We start from the raw sequence: 20188 nt of genomic DNA on the forward strand, positions 1-20188 counted from the left end.
TCACCTTCCCAGCCTGCACCTGCACGCTCCTGGGGGCTAGAACTCCCACAAATCTCTGGGCTGAGCTTCGTTAGGGGCGGACCCAAGTTGCATGCTGGGAACAATCTGAAACCGCAGAATGCCGGGCTTCGGAAGCGTTTCCACTTTGGGACTGCATTTCCCAGTGGCCACCACGGGGAGTCAGCGATCACTTCCGACTATCCCAGGATCGTCGTCGTCGTGGTGTGGCGAGGCCGTCAGGTCTAGGAAGGAGTCGGGGGCTGCTAGAGAGAGGCCTCTGCTGAGCAGGACCCCAGCCGGAGGGACCCGCTAGTGTGGGTGGGCAGACAGAGGCGCTCAGGACAGGGCGCTGACAGGCACCCGAAGGAGCCTCGCCTGAGCGTGCGCGCCCAGCGAGGAGGGGGGCTGTGCCACCGCGAGAGTTGGACATGGAGGTGGGGCGGGGGGAAGGCTGCGTGAGGGCGATCCTGGTGCTGAGATGCTATGGTAACGCGAGACGGGGCGTGGGGACACCGAGCGTGCTTTGCTGTGGCTGTGTGTGTGTGTCACTGGGACCAGTGGGCCCTCCGCTTCCGCCATCTTCTCCCCTCCCAGCCACGTGGCTGTAGCCTACCAATGGACCCAGTAGGGAGGTCGGATACTGTCCCTAGAATGAAAGTTTCCCTCTGAAAGCCCAGGCCTGGACTTAGGAGTTTCAGAGCTGCAAGTGCTTGTCTGCGTCCCGCACGGGGGCAGCTCCATGTTCAGAGCCACCGCATTTTCAGAGCACTGTCCGCAGGAACCAGCTTCCAACTCGGGGACCGATTGCTCCTTTTACTCCTATCCCATTTTGTGCGAAATAAGGGAGGTGTGACCCTGGAGGGTGCTTTCAAATTTAGTCTGCCGTCCAAGAAAAGCCTGGGGTCTCATGCTCGGTTTTTTCCTTCCCCTTCTACCCTTATCCATAAGGACCCCGGGAAGGATGAGAGTATTACTATTGCTGCACATCAAAGTCAAGGGTGAGTTCCTGCTTTGTTTTGCATAAGAAAGGCGTTTTTGTTTTTAGAATATAGAGGTTCCAGTAAATTTTCAGGAAATGTAGGGAGACGTGCAAATTGACACCCCACCATTTGGTCCCCTGTTGCCTCTCACCTCTTCACTTAATATTCACTTGGTAAATAATTTGGTATACACCAAAAACAGTTTGGTAAATGTGTTCACATCTTCTTGCGCACTCCGTTTTTCTAAGATGACACGGAAATAAACCTTCAGCAATTAATGCTAAAGCTTAATTTTAGACTCTGATTTGGTAAGAAGAAAATTAGTGTTCAGGTAGAGTCACACACTGGTTATCTTTTGCTCCGTAAGGGCCTGCTTTTCGAAGAAGAGAAGAATGGAGATGGTTAGTCGATTTGAGTCAGGCTGAGGCTTTCAGAAAAGGGAAAGTGCTAGCCAAAGAAGTCGGTATCGGTAAGAGCCAGGATTTTTCCAGGGAATCCCATCAGTGAAATTCGTATCATTGGCCACATCTGTTTGAAGTTTGGCAGCTCTAGTTGTGTGTTGGGTGTCCTTTTGCATGGACCGTGAGAAGCGATACTGTGTGGTTGAGAGTAGGGGCTGTGGACCCAGAGTATCTGGGTTGGAATATTGGCTCTTTCTGGCTGTCTCAGGTTTGTAATGAATGTTAGATGAGTTAATATGTATAAAGCCCCTTAGAGCAGTGCCAGGTTTACAGTAAGTGCTTGGTAACGTTTTAGCTGTTGTGTGTGTTTTTGCTCATTTCTCTCAATTTCTGTACAATGTGGGCCTTAGGAATATGTGATCCATGATTGCTGCCTGCATGTTAAGACAAGGAGTGAGATGCTCAGGCGATATAAAAATTCTTGGGGCACCAATGTAGCTCAGTTGGTTAAGCATCTGACTCGATTTCGGCTCAGGTTGTGGTCTCAAGCATTGTGGGATCAAGCCCTGTGTGGGTCTCCATGCTGGGCATTGAACCTGCTTAAGATTTTCTTGCTCTCCCTCTGCCCCTCCCTCCCCTTCTGTCTCCCTCTCTTAAGAAAAAAAAGAAAAAAGAGCTTAACCTGAGTTGATGTGACTCCATTTATGGTCTCAGGAGACGACAAATCCCTTCAAATAGTATACGAAAGTGTTATGGTGGATTTGGTGGGGTAAGTGTATAGTTTCATGAGATTATTTGAAGCATGCATGACCTAAAAGGCTTGTACTCATAGGTGTAGATCAGTAGTTCCTAACAGGGGGTGATTTTGACCTCTGGGAGACATTAGTGATATTTAGAGGCAGCTTTGGTTCCCACACTGGGGGCCAGTGATAGTTGGATCAAATAAGTAGAGGACAGAGATGCTACTAACATTCTATAGTGCACAGGAGAGCCCTCCCCACCTTCCTTCCTGCCCCACCCCCGAAACAAAGACTTTCCTGGTTTAATATGGCATTAATGCTGAGGATGAGAAACCCTGGAGTGCTATTTAAAATGATCTTGTACAAACTGAGTAGTTAAGCAAATCACACTAGACTTCGTGATGGAGTATTATGCACTTAGGAAAATTACGTTCCTAAATAATCATGAAAAGAGAAAACATTTGCTCTCGTGTTAAGCAGTATTCATGTTAGGGACAGTAATACTCAAGAAGATGTATACGAGTCCCATTTACTAAGCAAGGGCATTCTGTAAGGATTCTCTCCAAAATGATGTTTTCATCAGTTTCTTAAGAAAACCAAGCCTGGTACTGTGTATATGCATATGATTTTCTTACTCAATCTGCAGGTGCCACTTACCTGCATTGTGTTTTTTCAGAAAAGAATCTTGATCATGGAAATTTCTGATTGTCTTGGTGAGAAACAGGTAAAGGAGGTTAGAACTGGTTGCTGTTACTTGTGATAGTCACATTGATTTGTCGACTCTCATGACAAGCTCAGTTCTTTAATGACTGAAAGTACCCACTTCCTGATAGCTCTGTTTTTGTTTTTATGGTTTAATTTGGAAGTAGCTTTACTGTGGGTTTTTGTTTGTTTGTTTTAGAGAGACAGCATGAAGCAGGGGGAGGGAGGGGCAGAGAGAGAGGGAAAAATCTTCGGCTTCAGGTTCAGTGTGGAGCCCCATTCAGGGCTCTGTCTCACAACTCTGAGATCATGACTTGAGCCATAATCAAGAGTTGGATACTTAATTGAGTGAGCCACCCACGCACCCCTTTATTGTCTATTTTTGATGATGGAATAGTGCAAAACTTATTTTTAAGGAACTTAAGAAGAAAGTTAAAATTACAATACCACCCTCTAGAGGTAGTCATTATCTATGCCTTGGTTTATATTTTTCCAATTTTTGTGTATGTGTGTGAATGCGAGCGTTTTGTTTCTGTAGAATAGAATCAGAATCAGTTCAAAATCAAACCAAGCCATTGTTTTCATTTATTTCTGGGCCTGTGAGAGAGGGCATAACACCATTGCCTCTCTCTGAGGCTTCTGGCCTGGAAGACTCCTTTTCTCCTTGTCTTTCTGAGAACCCTCTTTGCTAATGTGATTCTTTAAGAATTTCATTCTCCAAATTAAGCTCTGAATATTTTTGGTTAGCATTCTAAAAAAGAATAGGCCTTACACTATATTTTGTTGAATGACTTACACAAGGGAAGGGGAAACCGTGGAGTTAAGTTTCTTTAACAAACGTAATCTTTATCCTCAGTTAATATGTGCCATAATGCATTTCCATTGAATTCTCTTAGTATTCTTTTAGGTTTCTTATTTCTCCAGTACAGAAGTCTGAACAAGAGTAACTTTAGAGCAGAGGTTGACAGAGCCCAATCAGAAAAAGTCATCTCGTGTACTTTGAACATTTACAGGAAAGACATCTCTTTTGGCCTTTAGTGTCACAAGGCTTTGACCAAATTATAAGCCCATGGAATTTCTATAGAGTTAAAGAAACTGTTGGAAAATTTGTACCTTACTTAGAAATTCTAAATCTGTTAAATGCAAAGTGATTAATAGTAGAAGACGATACAGTGGCTGTGTAGGGAATATCGTAGCCAAAATAATAGTTTTATTATTAGTTAAACTTTAAAAAAAGATTTTGTTTATTTATTTGACAGAGAGAGACACAGCAAGAGAGGGAACACAAGCAGGGAGATTGGGAAAGGGAGAAGCAGGCCTCCTGCCAAGCGGGGAGCCCGATGCGGGGCTTGATCCCAGGACCCTGGGATCATGACCTGAGCCAAAGGCAGACGTGTAACGGCTGAGCCACCCAGGTGCCCCCGAAGTAATAGTTTTAGAGATAATAAGCTTTTCTGTTAAGAGGACATGTGAGACTATCAAATGTATACAGGACATTGCTTGGGGCCTACAAACATTTTTTCCTACAAATTATTGTAAACTGCTCAGATAAATATAAATATTTCAGTGTTGATTCAAGAATTGGGAAATAGGGGCGCCTGGGTGGCTCAATGGGTTAAAGCCTCTGCCTTTGGCTCAGGTCATGATCCTAGGGTTCTGGGATCGAGCCCCGCATTGGGCTCTCTGCTCAGCAGGGAGCCTGCTTCCCCCCTTTCTCTCTCTGCCTACTTGTGATCTCTGTCTGTCAAATAAATAAAATCTTTAAAAAAAAAAAAAAAAGAAGAATTGGGAAATAAAGGAAACAAACCCGTTAAGTAAAAACAAGAATTTATTAGAATATCCTGAGTTTTTCCAAGTTCATAGGGAAGTTGTTTAAATCAAAGTTTGTTTCATCTGACATAGAGAACAGCTTCCTCAGGAAAAAATACATATACATATAAGTGTACACATACATATATGTATGTGTTAATGAATATAACTATATATACATTCCAAGTTACCAACGCACCATAGTTACAATTGTGAAGCACTCTTAAGCAAAAAGTAGAGAATTGGGGCCACAATACAGTGACAAGAACTGTTAACATGAAATGTAATTTTCCAGAATTTTTTTCTGTCAATGTCTATTAGTCTTTACATGTATACACATGTTTTATAGATGTAATCATATTCTGCATCCTGTTTTGTAACGTGAGTTTTCTGCTGACCATGTATCTTGAGCATGTACTGACTACTTAGTATTCTGTTATGAGGATGCCCTGCCCTGTGTAACCGGCTGGCTTTGGGGCACTTAGAAAGCCAAACTCTGCCTGAGTAATTCCATCTACATCCTTCCCAGTTTTCATGCCTTGCCCTACTTCTCCCAGTTCTGAGTTCACAAAGAGGTTCTGATGTGGATGATGCGACCCATTCTCAGCCCTGAAAGGTGGGATGGCGAGGGGGAGGAGGATCTGCACAGAGCAGGATAGGGGGGCCCAGTCCTAGGCCTAGTCATGCTGTCCCAAGATTGGAGGATCCCTCATGCTAAGATATTTTGGAGGACAGCATGTTCCCCGGGGCTTGGGAGAGCTTGATTTCGTCCAGACTCCTCATGTTTGATGCCAGTTTGTATGGGGAATGGGAGGGAAAGGCAGAGGGACAGAGGGAAAGGGAGATTGTGTGAAGCAGAAAGAGATAAAAGAGGAATTTTAGGGAGTAGTTGAGACATAAAAATGGAAGAAAAAATTGTTGTATTAATATGAGTCACTTAGAGAGCACCAAGGCACAGCTTGGCTTGAGCCCTTCTTTGTTTTTTCTCTCTCTCTAGGAGGGGAAGCATGAGGAAGATGTACCAATTTTGTCATTCTAAAAACATGGCCTATGTAAGTCGATATTTCTTCTCCCGAAATATAATGACTTTTTTTTTTAGCCATTCCCTGCCATGCGGGTATCAGTAAGTCATCCCACAGCACCCAGCAAGTGTGCTGTGCAGCCGCAAGATGCCTCAGGAACCAGCAGGCACGCTGGGAAGCGGCATATTGTCCCTGTCCTGCGTGGCGGTTCTTTGCCTCCTCTCTCTTCACCTTGCGGTAATTTCTTTCAGTTTCACGGTAATGCATGTCTCTTCACCTTGTGGTAATTTCCTTCAGTTTCACGGTAATGCGTGTGTGTGTGGTTTCAGGGATCTCTGTCATTCGGGGACGTGGCCATCAGCTTCTCCCAAGAGGAGTGGGAGTGTCTGGACCCTGCTCAGAAGGCCTTGTACAGGGACGTGATGTTGGAGACCTATAGCAACCTGGTCTCCCTGGGTAAGACTGTCCCCCAGTAATAGTTCATTCTAAAGATTAATATTACAATAAAGGGATGCCTTGGTTAAGCATCTGCCTTCAGCTCCGGTCACGATCCCGGGATCCTGAGATCCAGCCCCACGCTGAGCTCCCGGCTCATTTGGGGAGCCTGCTTCTCTCTCCCCTGACCCTGCCCAGTGCTCTTGCTTGCTCTCTCTGTGTCTCTCTTTCTCAAATAAATAAATAAATAAAAATCCTTAACTAATATTACAATAAAACCAGTATTGAACAGTTGTAATTAATAATTTAAATTTTAATAATTAATTTTGTAATTTAAAACAATAATTTAATAAAGTATTAACATCTCTTCTCTGGAACATCAGCTTGCTTCACCATGAGTTTCAGGGCCATCTTTTAAGAAATAGCTGAGTTCCTTCTTGTTCCCAGAGGAAATCGTTTGGAATTTGTCAGGTTGAAAACGGGCCTATCTGTTTTTACAAATTTAGGGGCGCCTGGGTGGCTCAATTTGTTAAGCATCTGACTCTTAGTTTCAGCTCAGGTCATGATCTCAGGGTCATGAGATTGAGCTCTGTGTCAGGCTCCACGCTGGGTGAGGAGTCTGCTTGAGATTTTCTTTCTCCTTCTCTCCTGCCCCCTCTAAAAAATATTACTACAGATTTAACCAGATCTCAACCAAAGGTTTTCGGTTTGTTTTGTTTCGTGGGGTTTTTGTTTGTTTGTTTGTTTGTTTGTTTTTGAATATTTAAAAAAAATTTTTCAGGATGCCTCGGTGGCTCAGTCAGTTAAGCATCTACCTTCAGCTCAGGTCACTTATCCCAGTGTCCTGGGATCGAGCGCCGCATTGGGCTCCACACTGAGCATGAAGCCTAAAATTTTTTTTCTGTCTCTCTGCCCCTCCTTTTCCCTGCTTATACTGTCTCTCTAAAACAAACAAAGAGGGCGCATAGGTGGCTCAGTGGGTTGGGTCGCTGCCTTTGACTCAGGTCATGATGTCAGGGTCTTGAGATCAAGTCCCACATCGGGCTCAGCAGGAAGCCTGCTTCCCACTCTCTGTCTGCCTCTCTACCTACTTGTGATCTCTGTCAAATGAATAAAATCTTTAAAAAAATAAATAAATAAAAATAAAACAGAACTCCACAATAAAGCAGCTTCCAAATTAAACCACAAAAACAAAAACAGAGCTATCAGGAAGTGGGTACTTTCAGTCATTAAAGAACTGAGCTTGTCATGAGAGTCGACAAATCAATGTGACTATCACAAGTAACAGCAACCAGTTCTAACCTCCTTTACCTGTATCTCACCAAGATAATTAGAAATTTCCATGATCAAGATTCTTTTTTGAAAGAACACAATGCAGATAAGTGGCACCTGCAGACTGAGTAAGAAAATCCATATGCATATACACAGTACCAGGTTTGGGTTTTTTCATTAAGAAACTGATGAGCCTGTTTCTCCTTCTGCTTGCTGCTCCCCCTTCTTGTGCGCTCTCTCTGACCAATAAATAAAATTTTATAAATAAATTTGGGATGCCTGGGTGGCTCAGTTGGTTGAGCCGCTGCCTTCGGCTCAGGTCATGATCCCGGGGTCCTGGGATCGAGTCCCACATCAGGCTCCTTGCTCGGCAGGGAGCCTGCTTCTCCCTCTGCCTCTGCCTGCCTCTCTTTCTGCCTGTGCTCACTCTCTCTGACAAATAAATAAATAAAATCTTTAAAAAATAAATAAATAAATTTCTACACCATATGTCATGTCATTTCTCTTTTTGTTTGTTTGTTTTTAAGCAGAAAGTTCCATTTCTAAGCCAGATATGATTATCTTCCTGGAGCAGGAGAAAGAGCCCTGGGTGGTTTTGAGGAGAGAAACAAGTGGATGGTACCCAGGTGAGTAGAGGAAAAGCCGGCAAAGAGGAGCAGGAGGGTCAGAGAGGGGTCATACCCCTGAGATGTGGTTTGGAAAAATGCCTTCAAAGACCCAAGGCCTGTTGGATAAAAATGCCCGAGATCTGAGAAGGAAATAAAGATCACACAGTATGGGCTCTCACAGGATCTCTATCTTTTGCTAATTATCTCTAAGTTTTGTTCTTTTATTTCCTCTCCTTTTAGTGGAGTGACCTTTTTTTTTAAGATTTTATTTATTTATTAGAGATCGCACGCACATGAGCAGAGGGAGAGGGAGAGGGAAAACCCCAACCAGACTTCCACACTGAGTGCGGGGCCTGCTGAAGGGCTTGATCCCACGACCCTGAGAACATGACCTGAGTCAAAATCAAGAGTCAGACACTTAACTGACTGAGTCACCCAGGCACCCCCCCGGCACCCTAGTATATAACCTTTTAACATATTTTGCATCCATCTGCTTTCTAACTCTGCTTTTGCATTTAAATTTCTAAGATTTATTTACTTATTTATTTGACAGATCACAAGTAGGCAGAGAGAGAGAGAGGAGGAAGCAGGCTCCCCACTGAGCAGAGAGCTCAATGTGGGGGCTCGATCCCAGGACCCTGGGATCATGACCTGAGCCGAAGGCAGAGGCTTTAACCCGCTGAGCCACCCGGCGCCCCTGCATTTAAATTTCTATATGTGTTTCTAGGATCTAAAAAATGTTTTCATATATTCAGCAAATATTTATTGAGGGTCCACTCCAAGCAAAGCACTGTGCTTGGCACTGTCTGTACAGTGAAATGAGCATGACTGACAGAGTCATGCTCTCATGGACTTCACCTGCCCTTGGTAAGACACGGATCAGTCAAGTAAGCAGATGAGTAAGTCAGTACTGTTGGGAATGATGCTGTTCAGACAGGTGTATAGGAGCAGTGCGGGGAGAATGACAGGGTTGGGTGGTTAGGGAGCATGTCTTGAAGTGGACGTGCTTGCACAGAGTCGTGAAGGAAGGGTTCAGGCCACAAATCTGGGCAGGAGCATTCTAGTCTGAGCAGGACACACAGAGGCCTTGAGCAGGAAATGGTCTCTTTATGCCTGGGAGCAGTAAAAAGTTTCGAGCAAAAGAGACGAAGGGATGGTGGGAAGGGAGGTCTGGGAGTTAGGCCAGGACCAGATCCTACAAGATTCTGATTATCATTGTGAAGAACACAGAATGTTTTCTAAGAGTTTCTTAGAGCCATGTTCTGATCTATGTTGAGAGTGATCCTCACTTCTTAGTTTTTAAATAAACTAAGTATGACAAGGACACAGAAAACTGCAACACAGAGAATTGCATGATTAAAAGTACCTACACTTGTGGGGTGCCTGGGTGGCTCAGTGGGTTAAAGCCTCTGCTTTCGGCTCAGGTCATGGTCCCAAGGTCCTGGGATCGAGCCCCACATCGGACTCTCTGCTCAGCAGGGAGCCTGCTTCCCTCTCTCTCTGCCTACTTGTGATCTCTGTCAAATAATAAAAATTTTAAAAATATATATAAAAAAAAGTAAAAAAATAAAAGTACCTATACTTGTAACCACCAGGCCATGAGTCACAATTTTGCCAGCTGTTTTGGAAGCCTGTTGTGGGTTTCTTTGCACTCAAACTTTCTCCTCCCTGCAGGAAAGGTTTTCTCTAGGGTTTTATTGTCTGAGTGAATATCTCCAGTCTGATTTCATTTTACCTATCATTTTAAAAAGTCTTTTAAGTCTCTTTTAGATGAAAGGTTCCTCTTTGGTTTTTTGTGAACTGTTTTTTTCTCGATTAAATTAGAGCATTTGTCCTGTAGTTTCAGACCATCTGGATTTTGCTGACAGCATCTTGTTGTTATGGAGGAACATGTTCCTCTGTCTCCTCTGATAGGTCCAGAACCTTAATCAAACTTTTGGGAAACTTTTTTCCCCTTAGGTGATGGTGACACTCTTTAGTCCATTGACATGTGATGTCTGGATTTCTCGTTCTAGTGATATCAGCAGCCACTGACAGGCAGTAACTATGTCCCTTAATTCGTCAGAGGTTGTAAATTGGTGGATATTCGAAATCTGTCATTTATTCTTTATTAGCTGGAATGCATGTGTAAAAAGAAACTTCACCTTATTTACTATTCACTCAGTTGTACAGCTCATATGAAAATTGAAGATAAATATTCTTTTCCTTTGTTTACTGATTTTCTAAATAACGAGTTGGTTTCTTACATCCTTTCAAAGGTGACCCTTTTGGGGGCACCTGGGTGACTCAGACGGTTAAGCGGCTCTTCATTTTGGCTCAGGTCATGATCTCAGGGTTCTGGGATCAAGCCCCGTGTTGGGCTCCCTGCTCAGTGGGGAGCCTGGTTCTCCTTCTGCCCCCAAGCTTTTCTCTCTCTCTCTCTCAAATAAATGAATAAAATCTTTGAAAAACAAGAAAGAAACTAGATTCACCAGTTATGAACACTTGGCCACCTTTGCTGTATGTATTTATGTATCTAAATGTTTGAAACCTTTTTTGCTGAACCACTTGTAGGTCTAAGTCACTGATGTTTTGACACATGGTACCTAAACATTTCACTTTGCATCTTCTAAGAATAGGAAAGTTCCTAATAACCTTCCTAATTAGCTTCATTATCTTAATTAACCTAAATAACATACCATTGTCACACCTAAGAAAATCACCCTATTTCAGGAGTATCATCTGCAGCTCATCATTCACAGCTCACAGCTAAATTTCTCCCATTTCTCTTTAAAACTTTCCTTTATTTGGTTTTGTGGGAGTGTGTTTCAATTTAAGATCCAGTCAAAGTTCATGAATTGATTTATGGATCGGTTTACTTTTACTTTTTTTTTTTTAACTGTTAGGCTTTTTTAGTCCCTTTTTATCTGAAGAGCTTCTGTGCCTTAAAATTTATTTAAATTTAAATTTTTAAAAAAATCTGGCTTTTAGGGCACCTGGGTGGCTCAGTGGGTTAAGCCGCTGCGTTCGGCTCAGGTCATGATCTCAGGGTCCTGGGATCAAGTCCTGCATCGGGCTTTCGGCTCAGAAGGGAGCCTGCTTCCCTCTCTCTCTCTCTGCCTGCCTCTCCGTCTACTTGTGATTTCTCTCTGTCAAATAAATAAATAAAATCTTTTAAATAAATAAATAAATAAATTTGGCTTTTCTCTCTCTCTCTCTTTCTTTTCTTCTTTCTTTTTCTTTTTTTTTTTAAGATTTTATTTATTTTATTTGACAGAGATTACAAGTAGGCAGAGAGGCAGGCAGAGAGAGAGGGGAGGAAGCAGGCTTCCTGCTGAGCAAAGAGCCCTATGCGGGGCTCGATCCCAGGACCCTGGGATCATGAACTGAGCCAAAGGCAGAGGCTTTAACCCACTGAGCCACCCAGGCGCCCCTCTCTCTTTTTCTAAGTCCAGGCTTGTTTACTTAAACTATGACATTCTGAATTTTTTTTTTTTTTTGAGATTTTATTTATTTATTTGACAGAGATCACAAGTAGGCAGAGAAGCAGGCAGAAAGAGAGGAGGAAGCAGGCTGCCTGCTGAGCAGAGAGCCCAGTGCAGGGCTCGATCCCAGGACCCCGGGATCATGACCTGAGCCGAAGGCAGAGGCTTTAACCCACTGAGCCACCCAGGCACCCCTGATTGGTTCTTTTTAATATTTACGGTTTGTTTTCAGAGGTCTCACTAAGATCATCCACTCTTTACTCAAGTCTAGTGAGTATCTTTATGATCATTACTTTGAATTCTTTATCAGGTACATTGCTTATCTCTGTTTCATTTAGCTCTTTTGCATTCTTCCATTTGGGACATTTTCCTCTGTCTTCTCATTTATATAACTCTGTTTCTGTGTATTAGGAAAGTCAGTTATAGCTCTTGATCTTGAAAATAGTGACCTCTGGGCACTTGGGTGGCTCAGTGGGTTAAGTGTCGACCTTCGGCTCAGGTCATGAACCCAGGGTCCTGGTATCAAGTCTTGCATCAGGCTTCCTGCTCAGCTGGGAGTCTGCTTCTCCCTCTGCTGCTCCCCCTGCTTGGGCTTGCTCTCTCTGTCAAATAAATTGATTGAATCTTAGGAAGGAAGGAAAGAAAGAAAGAGAGGCAGAGAAAGAAAGAAAGTCCTGTGGTCCCTGGGGTGCAGTGTCTGTTGTTCACCAGAACAGGCACTTCAGGGTGTCTCTTGTGTGGGTTGCCTGTGCTCTGCTGTTGTGGCAGAGCCTCTTTTGCCTTCAGCCCATTGGTGGCAATGGCTCACTTTGCCTCTTCTGGGTAAGGTTTGGTCTCTGTGCTGTTAAGGGGTCTGTTGGGCGTCACTAGGGGCTTGCAGATTGGTGGTGTCAGCAGTCAGACTCGATGCCTGCTCTCAGCCTGTCTACTGGGACAGTAGTTGCACCACCTTGCAAGGTACTCTCTCTGCCTTTCCCCCTGAGAGGGTGTGAAGTTCCCTTGCTCACTGGTAGGCAGGACTGGCAGTCACACTGCCTGCTTGTAGAACATCTGCCAGGGCTGAAGGTGCATTGATCAGCAGAGGACTCTCCGTACCGCTAGCTATAAGGTTTGGTTGCTGGAACTGTGGGTACACTGGTGTGTGTGCTTATCCTTCCCCTGACCACAAAGCAGGAGTCCCTTTGGAGTGGCACTTGTCCTGACTGGGGCTGCTTGGAAGGTGTGTTGGGACTGGAGCCTCTCTGGATTGCAGTGGGTTGGATGGGGCAGATCCTCAGGAGAATGTGAAGGTGGGGCATGCAGTGCTAGAAGGGTAGGTGCTGCGTGTTTGCACTGGTTTCCTAAAGCTTCCAGCTATCTAGGCAGTGATTGGGGGTGGGCAGGGAATGGTTCCTGCTGGCTCTTTTGTTCTTGGGCAAGTTTCCCAAAGATCCGTGTCCCTCCCTCACACATTCTGAGATTAGTAAATAAATGTTCTTCATGTATACCCCAGGTGCTTTTTCAAACTGCTTTTTCTATGTTGTTATCTGAGCAGGTTGTTTGTTATGCTGGCTCTAAAAGGATAGGGACTCAAGTTTCCTGTCACCCTCTGGCTCTCCTAGAACCAAACCTGCTGATTTTTAAAGTACCCAGAGTTAAGCCCCACTGATTGTAAAAACTCGTGAAATTAAGCCCCACTGGTTTTCAAAACCAAATGTAATGGGACTCATCTTCCCAGTGTGGGTCCCCCATTCCTGGGGGCCTGGTGTGAAATCTGATCCTCTTCTTTGTGTTTGTGGTGTCCCTCCTGTTTGTGGTTATTCTCACTGGGGGTTTGGTTCCCAACTTCATCTCCACCCCTTCTACCCTTTTTGATGTGGCCTGGTCTATGCCATTACCTGTGGAAAGTCTGTTCTGCCATTCTCAGGTCATTTTCATGGTTGCACTGATGTGGCTGTTATCTTGGTGTGTCTGTGGCAGGAAGTGAGCCCAGGATCCTTCTAATCCACCATCTTTCAGAACTCTCCCTATATCCTCTATATTTTTGTTGAGATTTTCTATTTTTCCATTTGTTTCAAGAGTATTTGTGTTTGCTTATTCGAACATTTGTGTAATTATGGTTTTAAAGTCTTTGTCAGGTAATTCAAACGCCTGGTATTTCAGTGTTGGCATCTGTTCATTTTCTTTAACATTGTGATACATTTCGGCAGGCGGTCAACCTAGTTAAAGTTCCAGCTTCAAGTTTCTATCTGTTTGCTGTGGTTTGTTTTCCCACAGTGACATATATATGACCAGTGGGGCTCAGATGTGCATTTGTTCCCATATGAAACAAATAATATGAGAGTGGTTCAATTTATCAACTTCAGTAGTTTTGAATGAATGATTATTATGATAAGCCTTTCCCAGTGGCTCATTTTTGCATTATATACCTTTATTCTCAGCCTTACTTCTTTTATCAGTACTTTTCCAATTACTTAACACCTACTGTGTGCTATGAGCTTATTATTCAGTGGTGAATTCTATGAGGATTGTGTCTCCTCCTAGGCAGATTTAGGAATAAGAAAATATACAGAATGAGAAATGAGCTATTGAATGAATGAATGTATAATTAAAACAGAATTGTGAGGGCAAGGAATGAGACTCTTGAATAGAGAATAAAGGAGAGGGATATAATTAGATGGGCCCAGTAGGAAGGCATTTCTTTTGAGTCTTAAAAATGAGACTGTTGTCTCCTTCAAGCAACTCATGCCACAGGATTCTTGTGTGATGGATGAAACAGTCTGACCAAAGCATGAAGATACTGAAGAAATCACTATAATGTTCGGAGCACTAAAAGAAGGCAGTGGGGTAGGGATAGGGTCCAAAGGATTACAGTGGCTTCATAGGTCTTGTTATCCGTGGTAAGGGTTTTGGATTTTAAGAGTAAAGACTAACCATTCAAAACAGTTTTTAAGTGTGGATCCTTGAACTTTGATCTGCATCAGAATTATCTGATAGAGATGTTAAAAATACGGCATCTTAGGACTTATTCCTAAAAATTCTGATTCTTTGCATCTGAGTTGCTTGAATATCAATACTTTTAACAAGCCTACCAAAGCCTACCAAAGGATTTTGATTAACACCTAAATTTCATAGTTCATCCCTTCCCATATTATAAGCATCACCATCTAACATAAACTTTCTGCATTTTTGGAGCTCTTCTTAATCCTTTTTCAAATACTCTGGAAGTATATTTTATATACTTCACTATATATTTAAGAAAAATTTTTTTTCTAAGACAATTATCATATGATCTGTCTGATATGAGAAATTTGAGAGAGAAGGCAGAGGTTTGGGGTAGGGAAGGAGAAAATGAAACAAGATGGGATCAGGAGGGAGACAAACCATAAGAGACTTTTAATCTCACAAAACAAACTGAGGGTTGCTGGGGGGAGGTGGACGGAGAGGGTAGTTGGGTTATGGACATTGGGGAGGGTATGTACTATGGTGAGTGCTGTGAAATGTGTAAGCCTGACGATTCACAGACCTCTACCCCTGGGGCAAATAATACATTTATATGTTAATAAAAATAATAATCCAAAATTTTTTTTCTATATGTATATATATTTTTAGAGTTATATACTCTTCAGTGGATTTTGTACATGTGTGTACAGAAAGATAAAATGTGTTTGCTTTCTCCTTTTCTTTCAGAGTTGGAGTCAAATTATGGAGCTGAGAAGTTACCTTCAGAAAATTATACTTATGAAATAAATTTTCCTAAACTGGGTATAAAACAAATAAGTAAAACTCTTGGCCTCAAGGCCTCCAATTTTAGAGATGACTCAGATAGCAAAAATAGATTTAGGAAACAACAGGGACATCAAGAGGGGTATATCGGTCAAAAGATAATAAGCTATGAAAAAATGCATACTTCTCCTCATCCTACTTCTGTTCACACTACAGATAAGCCATATGAATGTAAGGAGTGTGGAAAGTACTTTAGTCGTGGTTCAAATCTTATTCAGCATCAGAGTATTCATACTGGTGAGAAACCATACGGGTGTAAGGAATGTGGAAAGGCTTTTCGACTTCACCTACAGCTTTCTCGACATCAGAAAACTCATACTGGTGAGAAACCCTTTGAATGTAAGGAATGTGGGACAGCCTTCCAGTATCAGTGCCAGCTTAGTGAGCATCAGCGAATTCATACAGGTGTGAAACCGTATGAATGTAAGGAATGTGGGAAATTGTTTTGTCGTGGTTCAAACCTTATTCAACATCAGAGCGTTCACACTGGAAAGAAACCTTTTGAATGTAAAGAATGTGGGAAGGCCTTTAGACTCCATATACAACTTATTCGACATCAGAAATCTCATACTGGTGAGAAGCCCTTTGAATGTAAGAAATGTGGAAAAGCCTTTACTCTTCTCACTCAGCTTAATCGCCATGAGAATATTCATACAGGTGAGAAGCCATTTGAGTGTAAGGAATGTGGGAAGTCCTTTAATCGTGTGTCAAACCTTGTTCAACATCAGAGTATTCATGCTGGTGTGAAACCATATGAATGTAAAGAGTGTGGAAAAGGCTTTAATCGTGGTTCAAATCTTATTCAGCATCAGAAAATTCATTCTAGTGAGAAACCCTTTGAATGTAAGGAATGTGGGAAGGCCTTTAGGTATCATTACCGACTTACTGAACATCATAGAATGCATACTGGTGAGAAACCCTTTGAATGTAAGGAATGTTGGAAGACCTTTAGTCTTCTGACACAGCTTACTCGACATCAGAACATTCATACTGGTGAGAAACCATTTAAATGTAAGGAATGTGGCAAGGCCTTTAATCGTGGCTCAAGTCTTGTTCAACATCAGAGTATTCATACTGGGGAGAAACCCTATGGATGTAAAGAATGTGGAAAGGCTTTTAGACTTCATCTACAACTTTCTCGACATCAGAAAACACATACTGGTGAGAAACTCTTTGAATGTAAGGAATGTGGGACAAGCTTCAGACGTCAATACCAACTTATTGAGCATCAGCGAATTCATACAGGTGTGAAGCCCTATGAATGTAAGGAATGTGGAAAGAGCTTTAGTCATGGTACAGACCTTAGAGTACATCAGAGAATTCACACTGGTGAGAAACCCTTTGAATGTAAGGAATGTGGGAAGGCCTTTAGGTATCATTACCGACTTACTGAACATCATAGAATGCATACTGGTGAGAAACCCTTTGAATGTAAGGAATGTGGGAAGGCCTTTAGTATTTTGACACAGCTTACTCGACATCAGAACATTCATACTGGTGAGAAACCATTTAAATGTAAGGAATGTGGCAAGGCCTTTAATCGTAGCTCAAATCTTGTTCAACATCAGAGTATTCATACTGGGGAGAAACCCTATGGATGTAAAGAATGTGGAAAGGCTTTTAGACTTCATCTACAACTTTCTCGACATCAGAAAACACATACTGGTGAGAAACTCTTTGAATGTAAGGAATGTGGGACAAGCTTCAGACGTCAATACCAACTTATTGAACATCAGCAAATTCATACAGGTGTGAAGCTCTATGAATGTAAGGAATGTGGAAAGAGCTTTAGTCGTGGTACAGACCTTAGAGTACATTAGAGAATTCACACTGGTGAGAAACCCTTTGAATGTAAGGAATGTGGGAAGGCCTTTCGACTTCATTACCAATTTCTTGAACATACAGAATCTATACTGGTGAGCCCCTATGAATGTAAGGAATGTGGGAAATGTTTTACTTGTGGTGGTGAACTTAGAGTACATCAGAGGATCCATACTGGTCAGAAACCATATGAATGTAAGGAGTGTGGGAAGGCATTTAGTCGTAGCTCAAACCTTATTCAACATGTTTAAATTCATACTGGCGAGAAGCCCTATGAATGTAAGGAATGTGAAAAGGCCTTTAGCAATAATTACGAACTTCCTGTACATCAGAGAATTCATACTAGTGAGAAACCTTATGAATGTAAGGAATGTGGGAAAACTTTCAGACTGCCCATCAGAGAATTCATACAGGTATGAAACCCTATGAATGTAAAGAGTGTGGAAAGACCTTTAGTTGTAGCTCGAACCTTATTCAACATGAGAGGATTCATACTGGTGAGAAACCTTATGAATGTAAGGAATGTGGAAAGGCCTTTAGACTTAGGTCAGTTTTTATTGCCCATCAAAGAATTCATACAGGTCTGAAGCCCTATGAATGCAAAGAATGTGGAAAAGCCTTTACTGTGAATGGTCAGCTTACTTGACATCAGAAAATTCATAATCATCAGATGTCCCATGAATATAAGGAATGTGGGAAAACCTTCACTGGATATGAACAACCTACTCAACATCAGAGAGTTCATAGTGGCAAGAAGTCCTATGAATATAAAATGTGGGACAACCTTTCATCATGGACTGAGATTCACTCAACAGCACAGTATTCCTACTGGTGAAAAACTTTGAGTAGGAGAAATGGGGAAAGATTTACAGTCAAAGCAAACACCTTAGTGTTGAGAGGACATTCTGGTGAGAAAGTCTTTGAATTTAAAGAAATACAGAGTAGCCTTCATGTTCACAGTTTACTAATCATGAAAGATATTTTCCTAGGTATTTTAATTTCACACACTTAGAAAAGCCTTCAAACTCAAACTGGAGGAGAACTTGTTGGAACAAACGTAAGCTAACATCTACCTGAGGCAGGTGCTTTATCACCACTGCCATTTCACTACCTGCATGACATTAGGTGCCTATCCTCTTTGTGCATTATTTGTAAATGGCAACAATGGTGAGTGCATACTAGTGCAATTACGGGAATAATTGTATTACAATATGTACAAAATCCTTACAAGAGTACTTGGCACATGCTTGTGTTCATAAAGAACAGCTTTTATGTTTCATTAGCATCATTGTTGATGACACAAAAATTATATTATTGTGTATAATTTAGAAAAATCTCATCTATTCCTAATTATTAAGTTTTAAATAAGTACTGTATAAAATTTTATGGGAAGTAAAAGAATATGAGGATTTTCATTAAGAGTTCATTCCTTAAGTTACATCAAAAAGTTAATATTGAAAAAAAAGTTAATTTTGAAAAGAAATCCTATGGATTTAGGGAATGAGGAGATGTTGAAAAACCAGCTATTGAAGAGTTAGTTTTTGAAGTGATTTGTCTATAAAAATAAGATGCAGAAAATGTATAATTTATTTCCCTGTCCAGAATTTAAGATAAATATTGTGAAAGATCAAAATAAAAGCATCCATTTATATATTCAACCTTATGAAAATTGCTGCACATATGAAAAGTTGAAAGAATGAACACCCATGTACCCCTATGTAGATTCAAAGTTGTTAACAATTTGACACATTCTTCTTTATATTTTAGGTTGTACCATTGAGAATATGTTTTTGACCTCATGATACTTTCCCCTTTATTACTTCAGTATGTCTCCCAAACATAAAGGCAATCTCATATAGAGCCATAGTACCATAATTACCCTTAAGGAAATTCTCCATAATTCCACAGTATCTATCTTACCAGTTTCTTCTAAGATGTCTCTAAGATGTCACAGAGGTTTATTTAAGTAGAATGCATTCCAGATTCTGTACTGTATTTTGTTAGCACTCTTTATTTTTTAGTCTACAACAGTGACTCAATTTCTTGGGTATCAGAATCATCTGTGGATATTAGTAAAAATACAAAGGTCCAGGCCCACTGAACATCTGTTTTTTTCTAGCTGTCCAGGCGATTTTGGTATGCAAAATGGTATCTCTATAGAGAGCCACAGATCTAGAACATTTCCTCTTTTGCAAATATTCTTAAATAATGTTGAATTTTTGAGAAGTCCAGGAAAATTGTCTGCCATGTGTTTAGATATTTTTTTGCTTCTGTATAGTGTCACTTAGCCCCCTTTTATTCTTTGTGTTTTCTGTACATAGGCGATGGAGGTGGGGATCTTCAGCCATATTCCACAAGTTCAGTCATGTTTGCATTTTAATGGAATTCATTCCTGAATAGTCTATTTCATTTTTTAATTTTCTATTTGATTCAGAATTTAAATACATAGGATTATAAATTTCCAAAGAGGTGACTCTCCACAGATCTTTACAATGGAAGTCTGGTGTCATCTGACCCACATGATCAAACTTAGTTTTACTAACAAAGCAATGACCTGTCCTTACATGCTTTCTGACCTGTTGCAATATGACATATAAACATAACCTACAAAGTATTCTCCCCTTAAAACATGTAATCTGAACCCAATGGAACCTCTAGGCCCAATTTCCTTTGTTTTGTGTATTTTTTATTCATTTGACAGAGATCACAAGTAGGCAGAGAGGCAGGCAGAGAGAGAGGAGGAAGCAGGCTCCCCACCAAGCAGAGAGTGCAATGCGGGGCTCGATCCTGAGCTCATGAGATCATGACCTGAGCTGAAGGCAGAAGCTTAACCCACTGAGCCACCCAGGGGTCCCAGTCCCTGTGGTTCACATGATTTCAAGATACACCTCAACAATGACCATCAGAGAACTTCAAAGAACAGGCATTATTACAGATCCCAGAAGACACACCCAAGGGTAACACAGTGTGGTTGCAGGTATAGGGAGAGAGAGTTAAGACCTGGGGTTCTGCTTTTATTAGGAACTGAGTGTAGGATGTTTAGGGTTTCACAATTTCCTTATTGGCCAATTTAAAGCCTGAGCGAGAATTAAGTTACTGAAAGGGAGAAGCAAGGTTATTCAAGTGGTCAATTATCTAGGTTACCCAGGGCTTTCTGAAACAAAGAGCT

General features: G+C 41.7%; 1 protein-coding gene across 1 annotated transcript; it reads left to right on the forward strand.

The window, feature by feature from the left end:
- The first annotated feature begins 324 nt into the window (after positions 1 to 324).
- LOC132005102 (zinc finger protein 780A-like) lies at positions 325 to 18677 on the forward strand. Its single transcript, XM_059381870.1, is given in 7 exon segments — positions 325 to 434; positions 949 to 998; positions 5630 to 5684; positions 5984 to 6110; positions 7889 to 7987; positions 15103 to 17403; positions 17406 to 18677. Coding segments are annotated over 7 exon segments (3087 nt in total). The 5' UTR covers positions 325 to 428; the 3' UTR covers positions 17855 to 18677.
- The last annotated feature ends 1511 nt before the right edge of the window (positions 18678 to 20188 follow it).

This window comes from Mustela nigripes, chromosome 17 (assembly GCF_022355385.1).
Source record: "Mustela nigripes isolate SB6536 chromosome 17, MUSNIG.SB6536, whole genome shotgun sequence".
Lineage (NCBI taxonomy): Eukaryota > Metazoa > Chordata > Mammalia > Carnivora > Mustelidae > Mustela > Mustela nigripes.